This window comes from Mauremys mutica, chromosome 2 (assembly GCF_020497125.1).
Source record: "Mauremys mutica isolate MM-2020 ecotype Southern chromosome 2, ASM2049712v1, whole genome shotgun sequence".
NCBI classification, from domain to species: domain Eukaryota; kingdom Metazoa; phylum Chordata; order Testudines; family Geoemydidae; genus Mauremys; species Mauremys mutica.
This window is the reverse complement of record NC_059073.1, coordinates 207,266,660-207,290,152: the sequence shown is the minus strand read 5'-3', so window position 1 is coordinate 207,290,152 and position 23,493 is coordinate 207,266,660. Positions and strand designations below refer to the sequence as shown.

The 23,493-nt window shown below is 46.4% G+C and overlaps 1 protein-coding gene across 1 annotated transcript in view; it reads left to right on the top strand.

The window, feature by feature from the left end:
* The window catches only part of ITPRID1 (ITPR interacting domain containing 1), a 61,361-nt gene extending 40,474 nt beyond the window's left edge, over positions 1 to 20,887 (top strand). The window contains exons 10-14 of the mRNA XM_045006790.1: positions 915 to 2,393; positions 12,939 to 13,066; positions 14,641 to 14,752; positions 17,801 to 18,136; positions 20,003 to 20,887. Of these exons, the coding sequence (XP_044862725.1) occupies positions 915 to 2,393; positions 12,939 to 13,066; positions 14,641 to 14,752; positions 17,801 to 18,136; positions 20,003 to 20,032 (2,085 nt within the window). The 3' untranslated portion in view covers positions 20,033 to 20,887. The remainder of the gene's footprint in view (positions 1 to 914; positions 2,394 to 12,938; positions 13,067 to 14,640; positions 14,753 to 17,800; positions 18,137 to 20,002) is intronic.
* Positions 20,888 to 23,493: the final 2,606 nt, after the last annotated feature.

The window sequence follows — 23,493 nt, the reverse complement described above, 5'->3', positions numbered from 1 at the left end:
ACATGAAGCTCTGTCTCTCTGCGTCCTCTTAGGGCCACATTTGCAACAGTTTCTCTTGCTTTCTGCCTCCAGCCTACACTCAGCTGCAATCAATATTCTAGCTCCTCTGTTTGTATCCAAGGACTGTCCATACAACTTAGTTCTGACCTGCCATCTGGCCCAGTGCACCGGACAGTAGCCTCCATTGCTTGCAGATAAAGGAGCCACTGAGCCTGAAAATGGATGCTTGGCACACCTGTCTTTAACAAGTTTGGTTTGGGATCAAAGAGTTCCTTAATGGCAGCCATTAGCATCTTCTAGCATAACATTATCTAGGCAGTAGCACAATTTGAGGTTTCCAAATCCCCTATATTAAAAGACTTGCAGTAAGATGTAACTAGAACTTCTAATGAGAATTCAAAATAGGAGGTGGAAAATGACATTACTCCGTGAGCCAAAGCTCAGTGAAGTCAACAAAAGTCTTATTTACTTCAATGAGCTGTGAATCAGGCCCACATAGTGCAGACCTGAGTAAGTGTGAGGTGCAAGGGTTGAAAATTTGATTGGCCCTGTTGGTCTTGTTGTCCAATGAAGTGTCTAGTCTTTTGCTCAGCCTGCTAACTCATATGAAAACTACAGACCACCTTGTTTTCACAAGAATGTTAATTTGAATTATGAACACACCCTTCCCCCCCCCCAGTGAAAACAAGCCTTTTGTGTGGCATTGGTGCAACATTTAGGAGGAGAAACCTCATTCTGCTCTCCTGACCACCAAGGGACTAACTGACCACAATCAGCCCTTAACCATGTACCAAACAAAAGAGTTCCTTTTGTATTTAAAAATTCTTCAAGATAAAGTCCCATTATCCATCTCATCAAACTAGTCCATGGCATTGCAATATTACATTCTTAGTGTCCTCTCATTTTCCTTGCAGAATTCACCTTTTCCTGGACACCTGAACCTTAGCTGTGATACCCATGACCGAAAAGTAGCTCTGCCACATAGAACAGCTCTCGCTGTGTCACACCAGGATTTTCATCAAAAGCCAAAGTGCCCTGTTGCTAACACCTCCACTGCAGATTGCAAGAATATTCCAAGGGTGTCTAGTCCAGACAGAGACCACAAGGACCAGCGGGAAGAGACCGCCCTCTCACTAACTGTGGAAGATGTTCTACATCAAGTCTTCAGTGATCAATCAGAGGGGGTTGTCAAAGAAATGGTGTACAATGTGAATAAGCAAGAGATTAACATTGGAAGAGGGCAACAGCAAACTCCATGTTTTCAGGCTGGTAATCAGGATGTGGGAGATACTGTCACCCCAGAACCTAACTGTCATTTATACTTCAGCTCAGTACCCAAAACTCCAGCTCCATCTCACACTGAAGAGAATGGCACAACTCCCATTGACTTCACAAGTAGTGGAGGCTGTGCCAAACAAGAAGCAAAAGAGGGACCTTTGGCTGAGGAGGATGCTGGGAAAGTACTTAAGGAAAATATCCAGGAAGGTATTACAGAGCATATAAAAGGAAAGCAATGTGATAAGGAGATTATCAGTAAAGTTGATACCCTGGTTCCAGACACCAAGGCCGCAAGTGGTCAACAGTTTTGCAAACCGGACATCGATATATACAGTATAAGCTGCTCTTGTGAAACAGGGACACCAGAGACCCAATGGCAGGTCTCACAAGTTAAAAACAAAAACAAGGTTATTTCAAACAGTTCTTTACAAGTGGCTAATTTTTCTGCTTACTGCAGATCTGAATTTAGTTCCCAGGAAAGCACAGAGACTTGCTGTTTGGGTAAAATATCAGAAGCCACCAAACTGGAGAAGAATGATTCTGTCCAGAATGCTGAAATACACACTAATCCCTCTAAGTCTGTTACTGTTCAGATGTCTTCAAGGCTGGTGTCCACTGTGCAAAAAGTTTCCCTGAGTGAAGGCCTTGGCAAAGGCCAGTCTTTAGAAATTAACTCCATCGGGTCCCAGTGCTCTGAGGGTGAGCCAGTAATTACTTCAGAACTGGGTATTTTGAAGGAAAGTCTAAAGGAGACAAGAGAAGCTTCAATTCAAACTGACACAATTGGAATAAAAACAAGAAATCAGTGGCCTGACTCAAATCTTCTCCCTCCATTCTGTAGACATGGTCATCTCACAAAATCAGTCTCCCTAGACACTGGGCTTTATGGGAAATACAGATCATCCTACCATGAAACATTGGGTGCCCAGTCTGCCCAGTGCGGTCACAGCTGTCATTGTGTTTGCTGCCATCACTGCTGTTTTCAGTGGGCCTTTCCGTTCACTGCTTCCTCCAAACATCTTGGGGCCTGTTGTTCAAATCACAGCACCATAGAGTTACAGCTTTTGAAAACGTTGGAGCTCCTGCAGGATACAGCAGTGAGGAGTATTTCTCCAGTAAGTATGTTTCTTGCTGAAATAATATGTAAAATCTGGCACATTGAGAGTAAACTCCAGGGGTGTTAGTTTTTTTCAAGGTCCACTCAAGCTCTGTTCAGTGTTGTAGAGAAAGTGTCAGGAACGTAGCTTAGGAAACAGATGGGAAGAAGGGACAGTTCGTCCTGGACAAGTTGGAGGAATGTCAGAAATATACTTTGACTCAAATTAGGTTGTGTTAGACTACTTCTCTTAATGCTGAGAGTACTTAAATGGTAACTGCTAGGTTAACAACTGACCAAGATGAGCTGGAGGACTAAGGTTTACACAGGTCCAATTCAGAGGTCAGACTGAGCTGCTGTTACTTTCTGCTTCTTCCATTCTCTTCAGTGTATAAATTCTACCAATCTGGGTTCCCTTAGGGTTTCTCTACATAAAAAGTTGTATTGCTTTAAACTATACCAGTATATTTAAAGCAGTACAACCTCCCCCTCCCCAATATGGCTGCAGTTATACAGTGCTTACACTGATACAGCTTTATTCCCAGCCAGGCAAGGGAATAAACTGCACTGGTACAAGGCAGTTTTATACCAATATAACTGCCTCCTCACTAGGAGCTGTACCAGCATAACTATTTCAGTAAAAAAAAAAAAGAGAAAAAAAAAGTCACACCCCCAAACGAAAAAGTTATACCAGCACAAAAACGGCCTTACACACTCTCAAACCCCCTCAGCCTTGCTTAAACTCACACCTACCTCTATCAATATGTAAAAAAGAGCCTAAGTAGTTGTGATTTCCACCCTGAAGGGGCCAGCAGATGGTGTAAGTTACACTACTTCAGACTCACCTCACTTTGGCCCTGTATCTTTATTTTATCAGGGCCCTTATTCATGGCCAAATAAATAAATAAATAAGAAATGGTTAAAGGGAGGGAAAGGTTTGTAGAAAAACAAGTCAAATTTATGTAGTAATACAAGGTCAGCCAGTGTTTTGAAACCGAGAGGAAACTTTATGGTTTTTCTGTGAACTTACGCAGCTTAACCACTTTATGTCTGAAGCTGCAGAATGCCCCACGTTTGGTATCTATACATGCTGCTATATACTGAGCAAATAAGGATGAAGTCACATATGACCCAATCACCCCATGAATAGACTAATTGATTTCAATAAAATTGATATGATACCGTATAGCCCTGATTTTCAGAAGGGCTGAGCAGCCAGAACTCCGACTGAAGTCAGTGGATGGGGAGTGCCCAGTATCTCAGGCCTGGTCTACACTAGGACTTTAATTCGAATTTAGCAGCGTTAATTCGAACTAACCGCTCAACCGTCCACACCAGGAAGCCATTTAATTCGAACTAGAGGGCTCTTTAGTTCGAATTCCGGGTACTCCACCCCGACGAGTGGAGTGACGCTAAATTTCGACATGGGCTAGCTCGAATTAGGCTAGGTGGGTGGATTGCAAATAATCGAACTTAGTAAGCTTCCGGGAGCCTATCCCCCATTGGTTTGGGGGTGGGGTGCACTCACTCTGTTGAGACGCTCCTGGGAAACAGCAAGTCGAGTCTTTGGATTCTCTGACCAGAACCACACAGGAAATTGACGCCGGGAAAATTTTGAATATTCATTTTCCCTGGTCTTGAGGCATCTTTGAATCTGACGTCCTGGGCTAGATAATCGGAGGCGAGCTTTCCGCACACACTGCAAACATGCAACGGCAGAGCTCGTCCAGCAGAGGAGTTCATGTTAACTGTGAATAGAAAGAAGGGAACCCAGCATAGACTGACTGTGAACTCTTCCGATCTGATCGGTGTGTGGGGCAGGAGTTCTGTTCTTTCGGAGCTTCGCTTCCAAAACACGGAATGCAAAGACCTACGAGAAGGTCTCCAAAGCCGTGAGAGACAGAGGATACAGGCGAGGAATGCAACGCAGCGCCGCGTGAGAAAATCAATGAGGGGGACCCAGACAAGGGCTTAACCAAAAAATCAGAAGCGGCAAATCGTACGCCTACGGGAACCTAGCCGACCACTAGCCCACACCAGTGACCGTGGACTCTGATGAAGATGGGACAGTGTCGAACGGGCAGTTCCTCGTGATGTCCCGGACGGAGAAGAGAGGAAGGGGTTTTGGAGGAGGACCGTGCAGGCGAGAGCGCTTAAAAAACGCTGGTTTCCCCGACAGCCAGGATCTATTCATCACCGGTCAACGGAGATCCCGCTACCAACCCTCAAACACCAACCCTCCACCGGCCATTATACCCGGAGTCTCTGAATCAGGGGAAGGAGGCAGTCGGAGTAAGTTGCATTTAACCATGTTAACTTTTATTCTTAATATAACAGGAAGATCCTTAACTGTATGTGAAAAGGAGGGCTTTCTCTATAATATGGGGAAAGAACAGAAAATCATCCTTGGAGATCTACCACGACGCTCTCCTTGCGTTAATCTGAAAAGCATCAGCAGGAGGTTTCCTGGGAGAGCTGCCCTTATTGGGTGACTCCCGTGGTAGCACACTTTTTCCGCGCAAGGCTTTCATGAGGTACTCAGGGAGCACTGCCTCCCCCGAGCCACAGGCTGCATCGGGCCCTGGTTACGTGCTACGCTTTCACGGCAGCATGCGCTCCCTCTATCACCTTCCGTGACCCGAACACAGGTGTGATCCTCGCATCGGCCAGACTCCTGCATCTTAATTATGGTAAATTTACTGTAATTGTTTACGCCTGGTCAAAGTATTTTTTAAAAAATCTTAACGGACAGACGGGCATAGCACAGACTCGGGGGGGGGAGCAACGCAGCTGCGTGACGAGCGTCAAACGAGAAAGCACAAGAAATATAATGGAACGCTCCATGGTAGGAGGGGGGGAATGAGGACGCCAAGGTAATCCCTACAGTTCCTGCTGTCCCTCCGCAAAGTATTTTCATTCTTGGGATGAGCTCCAAATGCTTCTAGGGTCAAATTACAGTGTCTGCGGTGGTACAGGGCAATAGTTCGGCAATTTGCGCACACACCCCACCCACCACCAGAAGTGAAAACAATCCTCTGTGGACTCTTTTAACATGTCCAACCCTATCTTTACTTGAATGCTAGCAGATAGTACTCGAAGGTGCAAGCACGTTCACACAAACACAACTATACCTTGCTCCCCCCACAGCAAAGGATGGCCTGATGGTACCAAAACGACCTGGTATCCGTCCATCCATCAGCATCTAGCCTATTGGCACATGGGGCCGTGCAAAAGGACTGGTAAACCATGCGTACTAGCATCTGTAGAGTCTGATCCAAGGGCGCCCTGGTCCCTAATTTTTTCATGGTAGATGGTGCAGTATGGCTGGTAACCGTCCTCATCATTGCAACAGTGGCTGAGCTCCATCAGCCCCCACCCTTCCTGTAGTAAAGAAAAGATTGAATTGGCCCCTGGACTAGCAAGAGGTATGATGGGCTCCTTCTAATCCACAGCTAATTAATGTCACTGCCTGGACTATCATTGCAGCTGGAGGCTTCCTTCCACTCATTTCTCACAAACAAGTCACTCGTGTCTTAATTCACTGCATTCGTTTATACTTTTATCAATCACATCCAAGTGGGGGGACAATGGTATGGTAAGCCCAGAAAGGCTGTGAAAGAAGGCCGGAATGGAACAGGGGTGGTGTTTGTTGCAAAGGAGCACCCCCTGTGAATAGCAATACAAGCTCCAAATTTATGCAAGGATCGGACAACAGAGTCAGCTGTGGCTCTTCTGGTTTCTATGATAACCAGTGGTGGTTCTCTAGTACACTTGCCCTTAATCCTAGCAGCAGGACCTGATTTCTATTTTTAGATACCAAAAAGGAGGGATTGACTCAGGGAGTCATTACACCAATTTTTGCTTTTTGCGCCCCCTCGTGCTGCTCGGTCACCAGCGGGCACTTATGACAGAACCAAATGGTGCAGTGCAAATAGGAACATGTAACCATGGCCCATCTTCATTACCATCTTAATTACACAAATTTTAATGAGGTATGGTAGATGGTAACAAAAGGGCTGGTAACCATCTCTGGCCTGTCATGCAAAAGCAGGCTGCTGTGTACGCGCTGCTGGCCCACCTCTGTCAGCCGGCATCTAGTACACATAACGGTGACATACACAAAAAGGCAAAACAGTGTCCATGGTTGCCACGCTATGGCGTATGCCCAAGGGCAATTCTGGGAAGAACGGAGCTTTGAAAATGATTGTCTTCTGCTGTTGCTTTCGCCGGAGGAAAGTTAATGACTGGCGACGATTTACCCAGAATCCACCGCGAAAAAGAATTTGTGTCCCCAGCAAGGCACAGGTGTCCTCATCGACCCATAAATTCACAGAGACAGCCTAGACTCAGTTAAAGGTTCGCAAAAAAATTGTATCCTTTGCAAGGAATTCAAACTCCCTGTTTTTCCCAGCTCTACAGCTTCCACTGCTATCTCCAGACCCGGCCACAGCAATCCCCCTCGCAGGAGGCTGGCAAAGATTAGGCGGCGAAAGAAAAAGACAAGGGACAAGAGTGTTCAAGGAACGTATGGGCTGCTACCTAGCAGAGGCGGACCAGCAGAGCCAGTGGAGGAGGAAAGGACCGTCTCGCTCTGGGCCAGCCCTCACAAACAGCGAACGGGAGGAGAGGTGTGGCGTGAGGAAGACAAGCAGGTGACTGAAAACGCTGCTATGGACCTAGTGAGGGAGCAAACAGACACGCTCCAGGCGCCTTTGTGGATGTTTCTGTAGGACCGCAGGAGGACAGTAGACACCCTGCAGTGTAATCTGCAACCCGCACTCCACCGCCACAAAGTCCCCATACCCCACCTCACACACCTCAAAAATAATACAGGAGGAAGGGGCGCGGGGGACGTGAATTACTGTCACTGCAACCACAGGCACAGTGCTCAAGTACTCCAAAAGCTCTCATACCCTACATTTTGCCGAGAGTCCTTCACTTCACAGACTCCACAGTAATGTCCCAATTCCCCAGTCCCATCCCCTACACTGTCTACTTAAATTAATAAAAACTGTCGTTTGTCTGTTAATTTACTGTTTCCGTTATGATTTTTCTTTCAAAAAGAATGCCTGTGCTTGAATGGGGGGCGTGGGAAGGGGGTGGTTAATTTGCATAGGACAGTCACCTTTCCCAGGGTACAGACACGGGGGCAGGATCTCAGCAGGTCCACACCCAACCACACAGTTGCAGTCAGTAGGCACCACTGGTCGGTAAGGGAGGTGGGTTTCCAGGAATCTGTTGGTGGGCTGAGGGGAGATGTGACTTTGCATCGGTGAGGGCGGTTAACAGATTCCTTATACAGCAGTCCTTGTCCTGGAACACCGCTGAGATCACGCAGCTGAGGAATCTGTATTCCGTTCCTCGCTCCAACCACTAGGTCACATATATCCGCACCGCACACAGAATTTACCTAAAGAGGGAAGGCAGCTCCGTTGAAAGAAGCATATCCGCAACTGCGGACCTGCTCTAGGAGCAGGAGCCTGTCATTCCTTGAGTTTAGCAGGCAGTCTTTACTAACACCGCACACCCTACCCAGCACATTCTGTCCTGCCCCCAGTTTCAACCCTTTTAACGCAAAGTCATTGAATAAAGACACCCTTTCTTAAGCTCAACAATGGGACAATGTAATTTATTTTTAACATGTGTGTTGGAAGTGGGGGAAACTGTATGTAACCGAAGAAGGAGAGGTACAACAGTAACCTGGGTAAAGAAACAGGGGCAGGTTCAGCTTCTCTGTAAAGAAACTGAACAAGTCACAGTGTCCACGCTGCTCGCTGGTATTTGGAAAGAGTTCCTTGTCGCGGTCCCAGGCGCCTGTATAAGGGCTTCATGAGCAAGTGCAATCGTGGGCAAGGCTGGGTCCCCCCGAGGAATGACTATAGGCCATCTGCACACATCCACAATACAGTTATTTTCCGTGTCCAGAAGAAACTAACCTTCCCTGCAGGCGTCTGAGCAGCTCCACAGTTTCCCTGAAGAACACAACACGCATCATGAACCTTTGCCCGGCCGACCCGACGTTGATAGTTTGTAAAACCGTCCCCTATGGTCCCCCCAGTGCTTGGCATGCACCATTGAAAAGTAAGCCCGAATTTCTCAGCAGCTGACTGTGGAAGAGGTGGGACGATAAAAGTGGCAGGAGGAGAAAAACGGCGATGATCGCGAGCGGGCTCCATGCCTTGCAGTGCTGTGGGCGCCCCCGCAGCTGTCACTGACCAGAAAAGTGGCACGAACAGATTGCCCGCAAGGCGCATTTTCAAGGAGGGGATGGAGAGGAGGGCGTGTATATGACGTGTTCCCTATGAGGCCAGTTACCTAAAAAATCCCAAAACCACCCTCGGACCACAATAACCATTTCTCTTCTCGCCCCCAGCAGGCATTGGGGGCTCCTACCCATCATTCCAATGGGCAGCGTGGGACTGCGGAACTGTGGGATAGCTTCCCACAGTGCACCGTCTTATCCAAAGTCGACACGCTGGCCACCGTGAAATGTGGACTCAGAAATTCGAATTAGTGTATTTAGTATGGATACACAAATTCGACTTCATAAGGTCGAATCCACAAATTTGAACTAAGTTGATTCGAAATAGTCTTGTAGTGTAGACAAGGCCTCAGAAAATCTGATCCAGGTAGAATAGGGAACATTTTAGGATATATCTACACTACAATTAAACACCCGCGGCTGACCCAGGTCAGCTGACTCACAGGGTCCCAGAGCCAGAGTCTAAATGTCTATACTATAATTAAACAGCCGGGTAGCCTGAGCCCCACGAGCCCAAGTCAGCTGACATGGTCAGCTGCAGGTGTTTAATAGTGTAGACATACCCTTAGCCAACCTAAAGCTGTGTTTGCCATCAGAACCATGTGAAATGTTTGCAACAAGAGCTGAAACTACAAAAGTCACCAGGTTTTGACTTTGTTACGAACTCAAAACTGAGGATTCAGGGTCACCCGGGGATGGAGGGCCTCACTTGTTTGAGAGGCACCCCAAATCCATGGAACAATATGATGCAGGGCAGCTGGGGTAAACTGTAGTGGGTGGCATTGCAACCAGGCACTCAGGGTTGCAGCACCACTCAGGTTAGGCCCAGCTGCCCCTTGGTCATGACAGAGGGTGGGGGACAGCTGGGCCAAACTTGAGTGAGTGTTGCTGAGATCTGGTACACGGGTTTGCAGTGCCACTATAGGTGAACCGGCCCCTGCAAGCAGTGTGCCACATGCCAGGTGTTCACCTGCTGGCTACCAAAACCATGGTGGCTCTCTCAGCCGTGGGGACTGTCTGGGAAGCAGGAGGGAGCCAACACCAGAAGGCAAGTCTCCCCAGCAGGGAGGGATAAGGTAAGGAGTGGGATGGGAAGGCAGGGGCTCCTGGAGGGGATGGCAGGAGAGCTCCTTTGAGGGCTGTCGCTCCTGGGGGAGGGCTGGGTGTAGGGGCTCATGTGCTGGTGGGTGGTTGTCAGACTTTTTAGAAGGGTTGGGGGGCCTCCATTTCAGATTTTGCCCTAGGCCCCCATAAACCGGCCCAGCTAGGATTGTCGGAAAGCTCACAATGCTTCTGAGAAAAGCAGGGCCGATGGTATTTCTGCACCATGAGGAATGTGAGTGTTTCTCCTGGTTTTGTGTTGAAACTATGCAAACTTGGTGATTTCAAATGAGTTTCTTCCTTTCTTTCTTTGAACCTGAAACTCAAAGTGAAGCTTGGGAAGTTGTAAACACAAGTGGGTCAAAGTGCAGAAAACGGTTAGAAGTGAAACTGATGAATTTCATGTTATTGACTATATCAATACTATGGGGGCTTTTCTTTATTTGCTGAAGAGCTATGAATTTTGTGAGATGTCTCTCAATTGCCACAAGAGGTCAGTGTTTCAGTACATTACAGCTGAATTTACATTGTCCAACTTATTTTATCACTTGTCTGATGGTGGTGAAGGATTAACAGTGATGCTTTTTCAGTAATCTGAGCCTGAGGATACTGCAGGCATTGACTGCACACTATACTATTGTTCAAGCTCTATTGTTTAAGCAAAGATGTGTTAAATCCGGCACTTGTCTGAGGTTAATCATGTGAAATCCAGCCCCTGCATCACAGAAGGACCCAAATAACTGGGAAAGCCTGTGCAGGGGGGTCAGAAAACATTCCTAGGTTTATGTACAGTGGAACTCCATACCCATCTAAATTGGAAAGCACTGGGTATGCTGGTATGTAGTCAGTGGGTCTGAGGCTTTACTGGCCTAAAATCTTGGGGATTTGCCGGGAGAGCAGCAGCAGGTTGCATCTGCTGCTACATCCTGTGTCTTAGAATTGTGGGTACTGCTCCACTGCACAAGGTTGAAGATTCTGCTCCTCACTTCTTCATATGGAGAAAATCCTGTGTATGTAGGCTTTATTCCACATGACAGGATTTGGTCCATAATCTTTAGTCCAGCCTGTCAAGGGATTTTAAGCATCAAACATTTGCTAGAACAAGAGAAAATCCTGAAAGTAATCAAAATCTGTAGTAACTGCAACATTGTTCTTGACAGAAGTCAGTGTTAAAACACTGAAAGAGCAAACAGCCATCAGATTATATTGAATTTGCATGTTTCTGTTTTATTCGTCTGGGTATGACATTTTCTTGTACAAGGAAATTATTTCCCAACAGAAACACTTTATTTCCATACCTTTTGGAGGCTCAGTTGCTGATTAACACAACTTTAAAAAATTGTTTTGGTTAGGTTTTCCAAAGTGGTCATAACATCATTCTAGTCTATTCGTGTTCTTATACCATATCCATCACTGAGGTACTTGAGTGATCTCCAGCAGTGAATTAGGTGACATGACCAACATTTTTCATGTCTGGTTCTTTCTTTCTTTCTCTCATCCTCTACCTAGGGGTGGAAATTACATTTTTAACATATGACAGGCTATGTCTTTATATTAGCAAAGTCCAGGTAAAAGAAATACACCTTGATCTTGGCATGGAAAGTTGTGAGGTTTGAGGTAGTTTGGAGATCCCATGGGAGTTGGTTCCACAGCCTTGAACCAGCCCTTGAGAAAGCTCTGTCTCATGCACAGACAAGCTTTACTCTTGTGGATAGACCGTTCCGTAACATCTTGATGTGCAGGAACCTCCAAAGCAGAACAGACCAGTGATCCATTGATTATTTACTCAAATGTATAACTGATCTAAACAATTAGTCTAGAATCCTGTTTCTAACTGAGGCCCATGCTAGAGTCTTAATGGAAAAATGTAAAGTCCCCAGAGGAATACTATGCTATGGGGATATTACTTCCCAATACCAATCAATGACCACAGTAAACATGAAACACTGCAGACATTATTTCCAAATATTTATTTCAATGTTTAAGGATACAAACATATGACTTGCCATATTAGAGAAAGACAGTTCATTCAAACCAATACCTTGTGCAAAAGAAAACCTGGAGTGGACATTTAGGGAATAACCTTCCCATAGAAATTTCTTTCTAACTCCTGTCAGTTCATGATTGACTTTTTTGCCATGAAGTAGGAGAGTTTATATCCTTTATAAACAAATGTGCTTTGGCCGTGTTTGTATATTCTATCAAGCAATGTTACTGGCAGGAATGTTCCCCAAAACATTGACTTGTGAACAAATATTGCAAACTCCCTGCAAAAAAAAAACTTTGAATTTGTCCTGGAAACCTGATTCCAAGACTTACACTCATCCAGTCTGGGGACAGAAATCTTGTGTCTTGTCAAAACAGCTCAAATTTCAGATAGCTAATAATGGATACTTGAAGCAATATTTGCCAAGGACAGTTGATGAGCAATCTATAGGCTGAAATATATTTGTATAACACATTATTTGAATAGTTTTGAGCAAATGAACAGATCTGTGGGAATTGTGATATTTGCAGACTTTTTGCACAGAGTGAACTGAGCTATATATGTCATAGTGCCAGCTCGAATCCCAAAAGAATTGTATAGCCTTTGCAATTTTATCCTAGCTAGTGCAATTGCAGTTGCTATTTTTATTCTTATCAATATCTGATCCTCTTTTTCAAATTTACTAATCCTTTTGCCTCCACTAGTAATGTAAAAGTCAGCTAAACGTTAACATCTACAAATGGAGGGTCAAGAAAATGTGATGATGGTTCTAGAGGTACAGTGCTCAACCTGTCTTTCAAATCAGACACATGGAGCAAACTTCTTCATTCAGTGATGCTGATGTAAATCCGGGGCAACTCTATTCAATGCTAATGATTTACATAAGTGTAACTAAGCTCAGAATTTGACCCATTGTGTCAAAACTATGGGCAAAATCCTGTCTCCCTTGAAGACAAGGACAAAATTTCCATTGACTTCAGGGGAAGCCTATGTGACTTCAGAAAGAAGAACTGATAACTAAATACAACATTTATATTCTTTAGAAGTCATCTCACTTGTTATCTGGAAACTTGTACCTGTGAATGTCTGACAAGCCTGCTTATGATGTACCTGTTCTGTTGATGAGAATAGGACTGCTGCCTCTTCAGCTGTCATTATGACAAATATTAAAAGGAAAGTAATGAAGTAGTCACTCTTCTTGGTCTTCTTCGTAGTGCACAATCCATGAAATAGAAGCTATGAAGAGTTCTTGCCAGAGTTTCCGGGAGAAACTAGATGAGATTGAGCAACACCTGATAGAGCAACAGGATCTTTTTTCCAGTGCTATGTCAGATGAAGGAAGGTAATTATATCACTACAGAAACACACATATTATGGTCATTAAAAAAGCAACATTTTGGAGCCTGAGTGCATGTGCAGAGCATCTTGCTGTATGTGCCAACACTCAGACTTAACATTTTTACTGTATAACACAGAAGTCAGCATTCAGTTGTTCATCACTTTATTACTATCCATTTATCCAACCAATATTTTCTAAACTTGATCATGGCAGTGTATGTTATAAACAGTTTATGCTGCATTAAGGTTAGGTGTACATAAGGGATTTATAATATATACCAATGAATGTACACTCTCTTTGATACTTCTCAGACGCAGTGGCTGAGATTCCTCATGAGTATGACATCCCCAGTCATGAAGGTGCCATCATGGGTATTGTGCATGTCTTGTGCCCGCCTTGCAAGTGAAAAGGACTTTTTCTGTAATTGTGTCCATAGAAAAGTATGACTTGTCTCCATTAATTTCAATGTTCAGAAACATTAGAATTAAAAATATGGTCTATTTTAGTTTAAAATGACTTAAAATACAATGGAAATGCAGGCATAATTTGCAATAGATCTCATTTATTTTGACTGCAGCTTTCCAGATGAACATAGATGGGGGTTTGTGGGGGGATAGTGGGGGTTGCTGATGAGGGCATTATACATATTGGGCCATAACCAAAGGAAGCACTGTATTAGAATCATAGCAGTAACACCATCATCAAGATTGTAAAACAGTCTCCATTATACACCTAATTTTAAAAAATAAGGCTTTTCTTCTAATAAAGCTTGTTTCTGGCTGAAATTTTTCATGTGCAGTCCCTTGGCAGAGGAGGGTAGTTTGAGGAAAGGTAGCAGTTAATCAAACAAGGCATTTATGAATGAAGAGCACTTTGAGTGTGGAGGGGGGGAAGGTATGTCTTTTTTTGTTCGGTTGTTTTGTTTTTGTTTTTTGTAATATCATAACTCAAAATGGCTGGCTCCGAATCTGTTTAGTTGGGTTGTCTCCAGTGAGAACTAGTGCCCAGGACTATTTTTGTATGACTGAAAGGTTAGAAGAGACAGTTGGGTCTGTGACACACACATGACACACAGTTTGGCCTGGTCTACACTGGGGCGGGGGTCGATCTAAGGTACGCAACTTCAGCTACGTGAATAGCATAGCTGAAGTCGAAGTACCTTAGCTCGAATTACTTACACGTCCTCACGGCGCGGGATCGACGTCCGCAGCTCCCCCATCAACTCCGCTACCGCCACTCGCTCCGGTGGAGTTCCGGAGTCGACGGGAGCGCGTTCAGCGTTCGATATATCACGTCTAGATGAGACGCGATATATCGAACTCCGAGAAATCGATTGCTACCCGCCGATCCGGCGGGTAATGAAGACGTACTCTTTTATTCAGAGTTCTGTGGCCTGCATAGTGCAATGCAGTAAAGGAACTATCTGGCACTGGTACTGTTAGGTTATTATTTAGACTGTAGAATGTTTTGTGGTGCTTTGTCTGAAGCAACACTGTATTAATGGCATGAATGAGAAATGGATGCTTTGCAGAGCATCACTATTCACCTGATTATTTTTCTTCTGCTGTCTACTACAGGGAGAAAAACAGACAACTGCAAGTCTTACGTCAAGCTGTTCGTCGTGAGGTTTCTGAACTGGAATTCCAGCTGAATGATCGATCTCGCCAGGCTAGGGAGGGAATTCTGATGGTACGTTGTATAAGCAGCTTTTCTTGTGAAACATAGGAAAAAGGAATCTAGTTTAAAGACTCTTTATCCTATTGCCTTTACTGGTGCAATGTCACAGTGAGTGATTGCAGTATGTGGCTTCCACATGCATTTGCTGTGAGTTGAACTTGTGACCAAACCAACAAGGTTAAATTGTGTCATCTGGTACAACCTTGGGCCAAGATTTTCAAAAAGGGACTAGTGATTTCGGGTGCTTCAGTTTTTAGGTGTCCAGCTTATGACTCCTTAAAGGGCTTTGATTTTCAGTAAATTCTGAGGTCCAACCTTCTGAAAACCAGACCCTTCAAGGTGCTTCAAACCCTGGATACACTCAAAATCATGAGTGGTGTTGGCCACACTGTTGCTCTTTCAAAGTCTAAAAAATGTTAAATCCAGTAGGTATTTTATTAATAAACTGCTGTCAGATGCAAAGCAAAAGTTTTCTCTTTGGAAAGCGAGAACTTTATATTTTGTCAGATCTCCAACTGATCCCTTGTTTCTTGCCATTTGTGATTTTATAACCAAAAATGTCATCAACTTTCCTCCAAATCAACCACTGTAGTTACAGAATTGCTGCATGACTTTCATTCATGTAAGCGTATGCACAACAACCATTTCGATACTAACGTCACAGTGCAGAAATTTTCAATTACTGAAGGCTGATAAGAGCCTGCAAAAATTAACATGGCTGGTAGGTGCAGTATGGATTGGCCTGGCATGGATACCCATCGTCTGCAGTTAATATGAAAGAAGTAAAACAACTGGCAGGAGCAGTCAGTAGTGAAACAGTTGACGTACACAGAAAACATATTGTAGCTATGGAGCGACTGAAAGCTGTTGTTTGAGCAGTAACTAGAGCCAGCATGAGATTAAAACCCAAAAAAGATATAAGTGCTCCTAAATTATTTGAAGGGTATCCCCATTAAGCATAATTGTCAGCTCCAGTAAGCAACAGTTGCTGCTATAAAGCATTGTACCAACCCACCCACCCCCTTCTCTGTGCTGGACACAGGATCTAGTAGATGTCTGAAGGTAGCATGTCTGCACCTGTTTCTCTTCAGATCAGGCATAGACCTGCTTTGCTTACGTGGATCTGGAAACCCCTGCCACAAAAACACCCAAGTGCACACAGAGTTCTGAGACCGAGAGAAGTGGCTGCTCAGTCTGGGCCTCTGTCCTGGTGGGATTTGCTGCTCCATGGCTACTCTGCCTTCCCCTGCCCTCAGTATACGTGTGACCCTAAGTGCTCATCACTAGTCCCAATCTAGTCCTGTTCTTGGGCTTATTCACACTGCGCCATGGGCAATACAGTTCTTCTTCCTCCCACAGAACTCTCTCCCCCAACCCCAAAACACACACTACTGTCAGGATGACACGTCCCTCCAGCTCCTCCCCACTCCCAGGGAATCCTCCAGTTTCTTGCCTCTCTGCCCCTCTAGGCCATTGACTCCCATGATGTAGCGATTCACATTTAGGTGCCATCATTTCTTCCCTGATCAGCATGCAGGGGCTGAGGCATGTGTCTATGGTAGCACACAAACCTCTTGACAAATGCTACTGTCTGAGATTCCTGATCAGGAATGGGATATGCTTCTGCACACTTTGGAAGCACGTATTTATTCCCTTGGGGTATAATGGACAAAGGCCCCAGGATAGCCAACGCTATTCTTTCATTCAGTGCCTGGCCTGTGTAGAGACCATTGGAGCTCTGGGTTTACTTCCCATTTCTTTTCAAGCCCCACACACTCTCACAATCCCCAGCACCTCCTTCTTTGGCACCACGTCTTGAATAAGTTCAGACCTTTTCCAAGATCCTGTCAGTTTCCGCAGCAGTGTTCCCTGTCTAACACTTAGCTCAGGCCACATAGTCCAATAGCTTTTCAGGCATGGATGATGCTGAGCTTCATCTGGGAATTCCCCACTACGAGTTCCCTTCCTACACCAATCTATTGACCCTATGGGAAACTGAGGCACAGAGCGACTAGGGTTAGAATTCACAAAACTATTAGGCATCTAATGCCCATTGATTTCAATGGGAGTTAGGCACTTAAACACCTTTGTGGATCTCATCTTAAGTGATTTGCCCAAGGTAACCCAAGAAGTCTCTGACAGACCAGGGGACTGAACTTTGTTTTCCCAAGTCTCTAATTAATGCCCGAACCACTGACCTATCCTTCCTTCCTAGCCTATGTTGCCTCCCTAAGGACTTATCTATGCAGGGAAATTGACTGGCATAGCTAGAGCTCAGTAATGATAAAAGTGACTTTATTTTGGGATATTTACTCTGATAAAGTCACGTTTATGCTGGAATAGTGTTCCCATGGGGAGTTATTCCAGCATAGCTGTAGAGAATTATTTATTGTGCTATAGCTGTGCTTGTCATTTTCCCCTGTGTGAATAAGCCCTAGAACACAACTCAAATTGGAGACAGGGAAGAAGGAAGCCCCATCTTCATTGGGTGCAGAGTAGGGAGATGGCCACCAGAGTTATATCGCCCCAGGACTGCTCTGCCTGGTTTTAGTGACACTTACAGTAGCTGAGGAAGAACAGTGGAATTGACAAAGCAGCACTCTGCACCTGCCCCATCAGCTTTCTCCTCCACAGCAGGAATTCTCCGTTAGCCAGTCCCAGATTGACGCCATTCATTTTGCAGTGCCTGCATGACACACAGTGCATGGCGCACACTGGTGAATCGGAGCCCCAAATTGTTATGATGCACCCTTTTCAATCCAGGGTTGCCGCACGCATCCACAGAGGTCCGTCTGGGGGCTTGTACTAAGACAACTGTGTCAGTCGATCACAGTAAAATGGGATTGAAATTTATGTTACTGAAACGTGAAAATGGGATTGAAATTTATTACTGAATCCTTTTCACGGCAGCATCTCAGCTGCCAAATTATACTTTGTTTTTTTGACCAAGAATAAGAAGTGGGCATGCATCATAACCTCTCCTGTGTATCACTGTCTGATACCTTTTATCATTTTTTATTACTACATGTATGTATGTCTTCCCTACTTTCTCTGCTGCAGCTGGACCAATTACTAGGAGAACAATCCCATCTGTTTTCAGAGCTTGGACTCCCTGACTGGAGGGAAGAAAGAAATGCCCAGAATAAACAAGTTGCTCCAGATGCCGCTGACACTACGCATCCTAGAGCTGGGTGCTCAGAAACGGTAGTTCCAAGGCGGCTGAGCAGAAGTGAAACGTTCCCATCAACTCCATATGCCTCAGTGTCGGGAACACCAGAGATACAGTTTCCTGCTGTGGCAATGGCGGAGCTAGACCCACAGGAACTCCCCACCAGTAAAAAGGAAATAAAAGGTCCTCCCCAGCCAAAAATTGACTTTAAGGCTTTTCTACAGAGTGTAAGAATTCATTTTATTCTGGTTGCTTGCATATTCCAATGTCAGAACATGCTGACACGAGATTACTATTGTTTTTATTACAGTAGTGGCTAGAGGCCCAGCCAAGGGCCCCTTTGTGCTAGGTGTTATACATACCCCTACCAAGCTATTGTTTCTGCTCTAAATAGCTTATAATCTAAGTAGACAGGGCAGACAAAGGGTGGGGTAGCATTCAACTGCAGCGCTTACTCATGGTAATGAGGGCCTTATTATTATCTGGCTGGTGGTATCAGCAATGCCTTGTCAGTCTAGAACTCTGAATGTGATTGGTTGAGATCTATACCAAACTGTGTGAAATTAACCAGTAGCATTAGCCTGCAAAACAACTTGAACTAGTTTACATGGACAGCAAAGGTAGTGAATTTAGGTATCAGAGGGGTAGCCGTGTTAGTCCGTATCCACAAAAACAATGAGGAGTCCGGTGGCACCTTAAAGACTAACAGATTTCTTTGGGCATAAGCATCATGATGCATCTGAAGAAGTGTTTTTTTTTACCTACGAAAGCTTATGCCCAAATAAATTAGTGAATTTAGGGTTTCACCGGTTTTGTGTAAAAGTGAAAATGCTCACCTTTTTTGACTGATCTGCTTTTACAGTTTCACCATCAATAAGAAACAGATTTTTTCTTTATTGTTCAATATACAAAAACTTAGTAAAAGAGATTAACTAGAAAGTGGTCTAGCTAAAAAGTCAGATGGGTAATGGTCATGGTCTTTCACTTTTCCACTTAAGAGTATGGACCCAAATCTTTAGGGCTGGACCCTCTCTTAAGCAAATAGCTAGTGCCAAATTCTACACTACCTTCATGTAAGTCTCCGTGAAATCAGTGGATTTCATTCTTCTCACTTTTAGGGTCCCCAAGTGTCCAGTTTTCAACCGGAATGTTTGGTCAGAAAGTGCCCCTGGTGGCTCTGGTCAGCACCACGGACTGGACCATTAAAAGTTCAGTTGGCCGGCTCCCTACCTGGCTCCACGTGACTCTCAGAAGCGGCGACATGTTCCTCTGGCTCCAAAGTGCAGGGGCAGCCAGGGAGGCTCCATGCACTGCCCCTACCCTATGTGCCAGCTCCTCAGCTCTCATTGGCTGGGAACTGCAGCCAATGGGAGCTGCAGGGGTGGCACCAGTGCATGGTGGCAGCATGCACTCCTCCTCCACCCCAAGCCCCTCATCCTCACCCCAGACCCCACACCCCCAGCTGGAGACCTCACCCCCCTCATACACTCCAATCCCCTGTCCCAGCCCAGAGCCTTCCCACACCCCAAACCCCTCATTCCCGGCTCCACCCCAGTGCCTGCACCCCCCAACCAGAGACCTCACCCCCCACACCCCATTCCCCTGCCCCAGCCTGGAGCCCTCTCCCCTGCACCCTGAACCCCTCATTTCTGTCCCCACCCGGAGCCTGCACCACCAGCCAGAGCTTTCACCCCCTCCTGTACCCCAACCCCCTAACCCAGCCCGGTAAAAATGAGCATGTGAGTGAGTGTGGGGAAGAGCGAGTGACAGAGGGAGGGGGGATGGAGCAAGCAGGGGGATGGGGACTCAGAGAAGGGTGTTCAGTTTTGTGCTATTCGAAAGTTGGCAACCCTACTCTCACACAGGAGTTATCTCTGATTTATAGTGGTAAAGCTGAAGCACGGAATCATTTCCAAGAATGAAGCCCCTGGCTTACAGAACCTAACAAGCAATTAAAGATTTCATTTAATGTATTGTGTTCCTTTATAACAGATATTTAAAGACTAAGACTGTTTAGTTATTTAGAAACTAGTTGTTAGTTGATTACTAATTTTTAGTTACTTAAAGACTAAGACTTATTTTTCTTTTGCCAGCTGAAGAAATCGTTCCGAAATTTTCAGTAATGACATAGCAGAATGAAGAGATTGAAGACTGACAACTGTGGACTTTTTAAAAAAAATAGTTGTGACTTCTTCCTACAACAACCACTTTAAAGCATCTAAGGCTTTACAAAAACAGAATGAAACAGCTGTCATTTGCAGCAGGGCATTCTATATATTTTTGCAGCGCATGGACTGCCCTGAAAGAAAACCATTTTAAGGGGTTATCTCAATGAGGGTGCCACGTATTCTGCTGTTCTGTGGTCATAGGCAAAAGGTCTGTAGTAAATTCTATCATTTGGCACAGTATTAGACGCCAGATTGTAAACTGTCATTTCAAAAAAACGGTTGAGCCCTCATAGTTGTGAAGAAAATCTTGGAAATATGAACCAAGTAAACTGATGCTGCACTGTCTTCCTGTACCTGCACCCAGCGTGAGAAAATAACTTGGAAAGGTATTAACTGTATAACTGCTGGTCATTTGAGTGAAGCATCTAGCTAACATTAATCCTCAACCCAAAGTGCCTCTCACACTTTCCCTACCAGCCACTAAAACCTCTATCTTCCCCCGACAACTTCTGTGATGGATGTATCTAACTTCGCTGTACAAATCTGCAGCACAATGACAATGTGTGGACAGCATATAATGTAGATTGAATTGAGTACCAAAATATATAACACAGTGAGTATCATCCTGATTGTATTAGTCATTTTCATATTTAATTAATAGAAACCTAATTTTAAAATAATATAACCGAAACCACTGCAAAAAAACCCAGCAGAACCCAAGAAGGCTACAGATCCAGGACCACTGCTTCAGCATTCTGGTCCAGTTTGCTGTGGAGTACACAGGGCTTTGATCTAGACACAAAATCTGTTAGCTTGGAAAGCATGTATAACCTCAGAGGCACCTCTGGTTCTACCAGCTGTGTATGGGATGGCGGTACATAAAGTGTTCAATATTAGAGACATGATATTTTGTATGACTGCTTTTTAGCTTAGTGCTTTACATCTACAAGGATTGCCAGACATCTAACCATTTGTTTAATGCTGTGAAGGTGTTTTTGTGTCATTTAGGTCGTCATCTTTCAGGTCTTTACCCAATGGAAGCGCAAGTGAAGGCATCGCTTGCTCATCAGTAAGATTAAGTGCTGAATGGTAGTAAAGATCCATTTCTCTCCATTTACAGTGCAGAGGGTAACAAGCAAGCAGGGCAAGGCTATCATTGTTTTAAGCAAAAGCCACAACAAGTTAATAGGGTGTTTATTTAAGTACTCCTGTTATTATTTTATCCTGTTAGGGTAAAATTCATCCCTCTGCAGATGGCCAGCATGGGACCTGTGCACAACTTACACCCTATTTGAAGGCATAAGAAGGACTTAAAAAAGGTGCTTGGGACTTGTAGCCCTCTGCACAGGGGTGAATTTCACTTGCCAGTTAGTAGGCAGGAGTAACGTGTCACAGCAACACCCTTTAAAATGTCTGTGTGTGCTCCCCTCACTCATCATTTTTTACTTTGCACTGACATGTTCCACCCTCTGAGAGTGAGGATATGTCCTGTTTTGGATGGGACAGTCCCCTTTTTAAGCCCTGTCCCAGTCGTCCTGACTTTTTTGGCAAAAGGAGCATTTGTCCCATTTGCTCGGGCTGACTTCATCAGCTGGCAAAAGCAAATAGGCCAAATGCCCATTTTTGTCAAAAAGGCGGACTGCAGCGCAGAGGAATGGGAGGGTGGGGGAGTGGTGATGCCAGCACCATGCAGCAGGGAGAGGGTGGGCTTGCACGGAGAGGGTGAGGGGTAAGGCAGGGCCGTGAGGAAAAGTGAACTCAGTCTTGTGCGCAGGGAGGGGGACGGAGCAGGCAGGGCTCAGGTGAGCTGCAACCCTCATTGGGGAGGGGGACAGGTAAAGCTCATGCGAGCTGTGAAACCCCCTAGCTGTGCATGGGAGAGGCAGACAGGCAGGTTTCAGGAGAGCAGCATCCCAAGGCCCATGTCGGGGCGGGGCGTAGGCAGAGCAGTGACCCCAGCCTGAGGTGGAGGGGGGAAGGGGCAGGCAGGACTTGGGGAAGCAGCCCCCCCAGCCTCGCACACAGGGTGGCAGGCAGGGCTGTAGTGAGTGGCCACCCCACCCCTCTCAGGGGAGGGAAGGGTAGGAAGGGTTCGAGTGAGCCGTGACCCCAGCCTCGAGTGGGGGAGAGGGCAGAGTTTGGGTGAGCAGCCACCCCCACCTCACACGCCGGAGTGGGGGGCAGCGGCAGGCAGGGCTGGGGGGAGAAGTGACCCCAGTATCACGCAGGGGAGGGGAATGGGGCAGGCATGGTTTGGGCACACAGTGACCCCTGGCCTCACAAGGGGGGGGCTGCAGGCAGGGCTCGGGCTAGCAGTGACCACAGCCTCATGCAGGGTGGGGCAGCAAGGGCTCAGACAAGCAGTGATCCCAGCCTCACATAGGGGAGGGAGCAGGTAGGGTTGCCAACTTTCTAATCATGCAAAACTGAACACCCTTGCCCCCGCCCTCTCCCCAAGGCCCCACCCCTTCGCTGAGGCTGCATCCCCCTCCCTCTGTTCCTCATTCTCCCCCACCCCCACGCATTTTCACCAGGCTGGGGCAGGCGGTTGCGGTGTGGGGTGGGGGATGGGGATGCGGTCTCTGGCTGGTGGTGCGGCCAGAAATCAGGGTTCAGGATGGGGGAGAAGGCTCTGGGCTGGGGCAGGGGATTGGGGTGGGGGGGTGAGGTCTCTGGCTGTGGGGGCACAGGCGCTGGCGTGGGGCTGGGGATGAGAGGTTTGGGATGCAGGAAGGGGCTCCGGGCTGGGGCTGAGGGGTTTGGAGTGGGGGGGCAGGGGACCGGGCTCTGGCTAGGTGTATAGGCTCTGGGGTGGGGCTGGGGATGAGGGATTTGGGGTGTAGGAGGAGCTCAGGGCTTGGGATGTGGGTTCCAGGAGGAATTTGGGTGCAGGAGGGGACAGCAGGCTGGGACAGGGTGTTGGGGTATGGAAGGGGGGTTCAGGGTTACCGTGGCTCTCAGGAAGTGGCCGCCAGCTCCCTGCAGCCCCTAGGTGCATGGGCATCCAGGGAGGCTCCACGCACTGCTCTTGTGCCCGCAGGTGATGCCCCACAGCTCCCATTGGTTGCAGTTTCCAGCCAATGGGGCAACGCAGGGCACCTCCCTTGCCACCCAAGCTCCTAGGCGCTGCAAGGACCTGGTGGCCACATCCAGGAGCTGCGCGGAGCTAGGGTAAGCAGAGAACTTACCCCCCGAACAAACTTTTAAGAGCCAGGTCGGTGGTGCTGCCAGGAGCCACCAGGGTCCCTTTTTGACCGGGCTTTCCAGCCAAAACTGGATGCCTGGCAACCTTAGGGGTGGGGCAGGCATGACTTGGGTGAGCAGTGATTCCCCCAGCCTTGCATGAGGGCAGGGGTTTAGGAAGGGCTCAGGCGAACCATGATCCCAGCCTCGTGCAGGTGGTGGGGAGCAGGGGC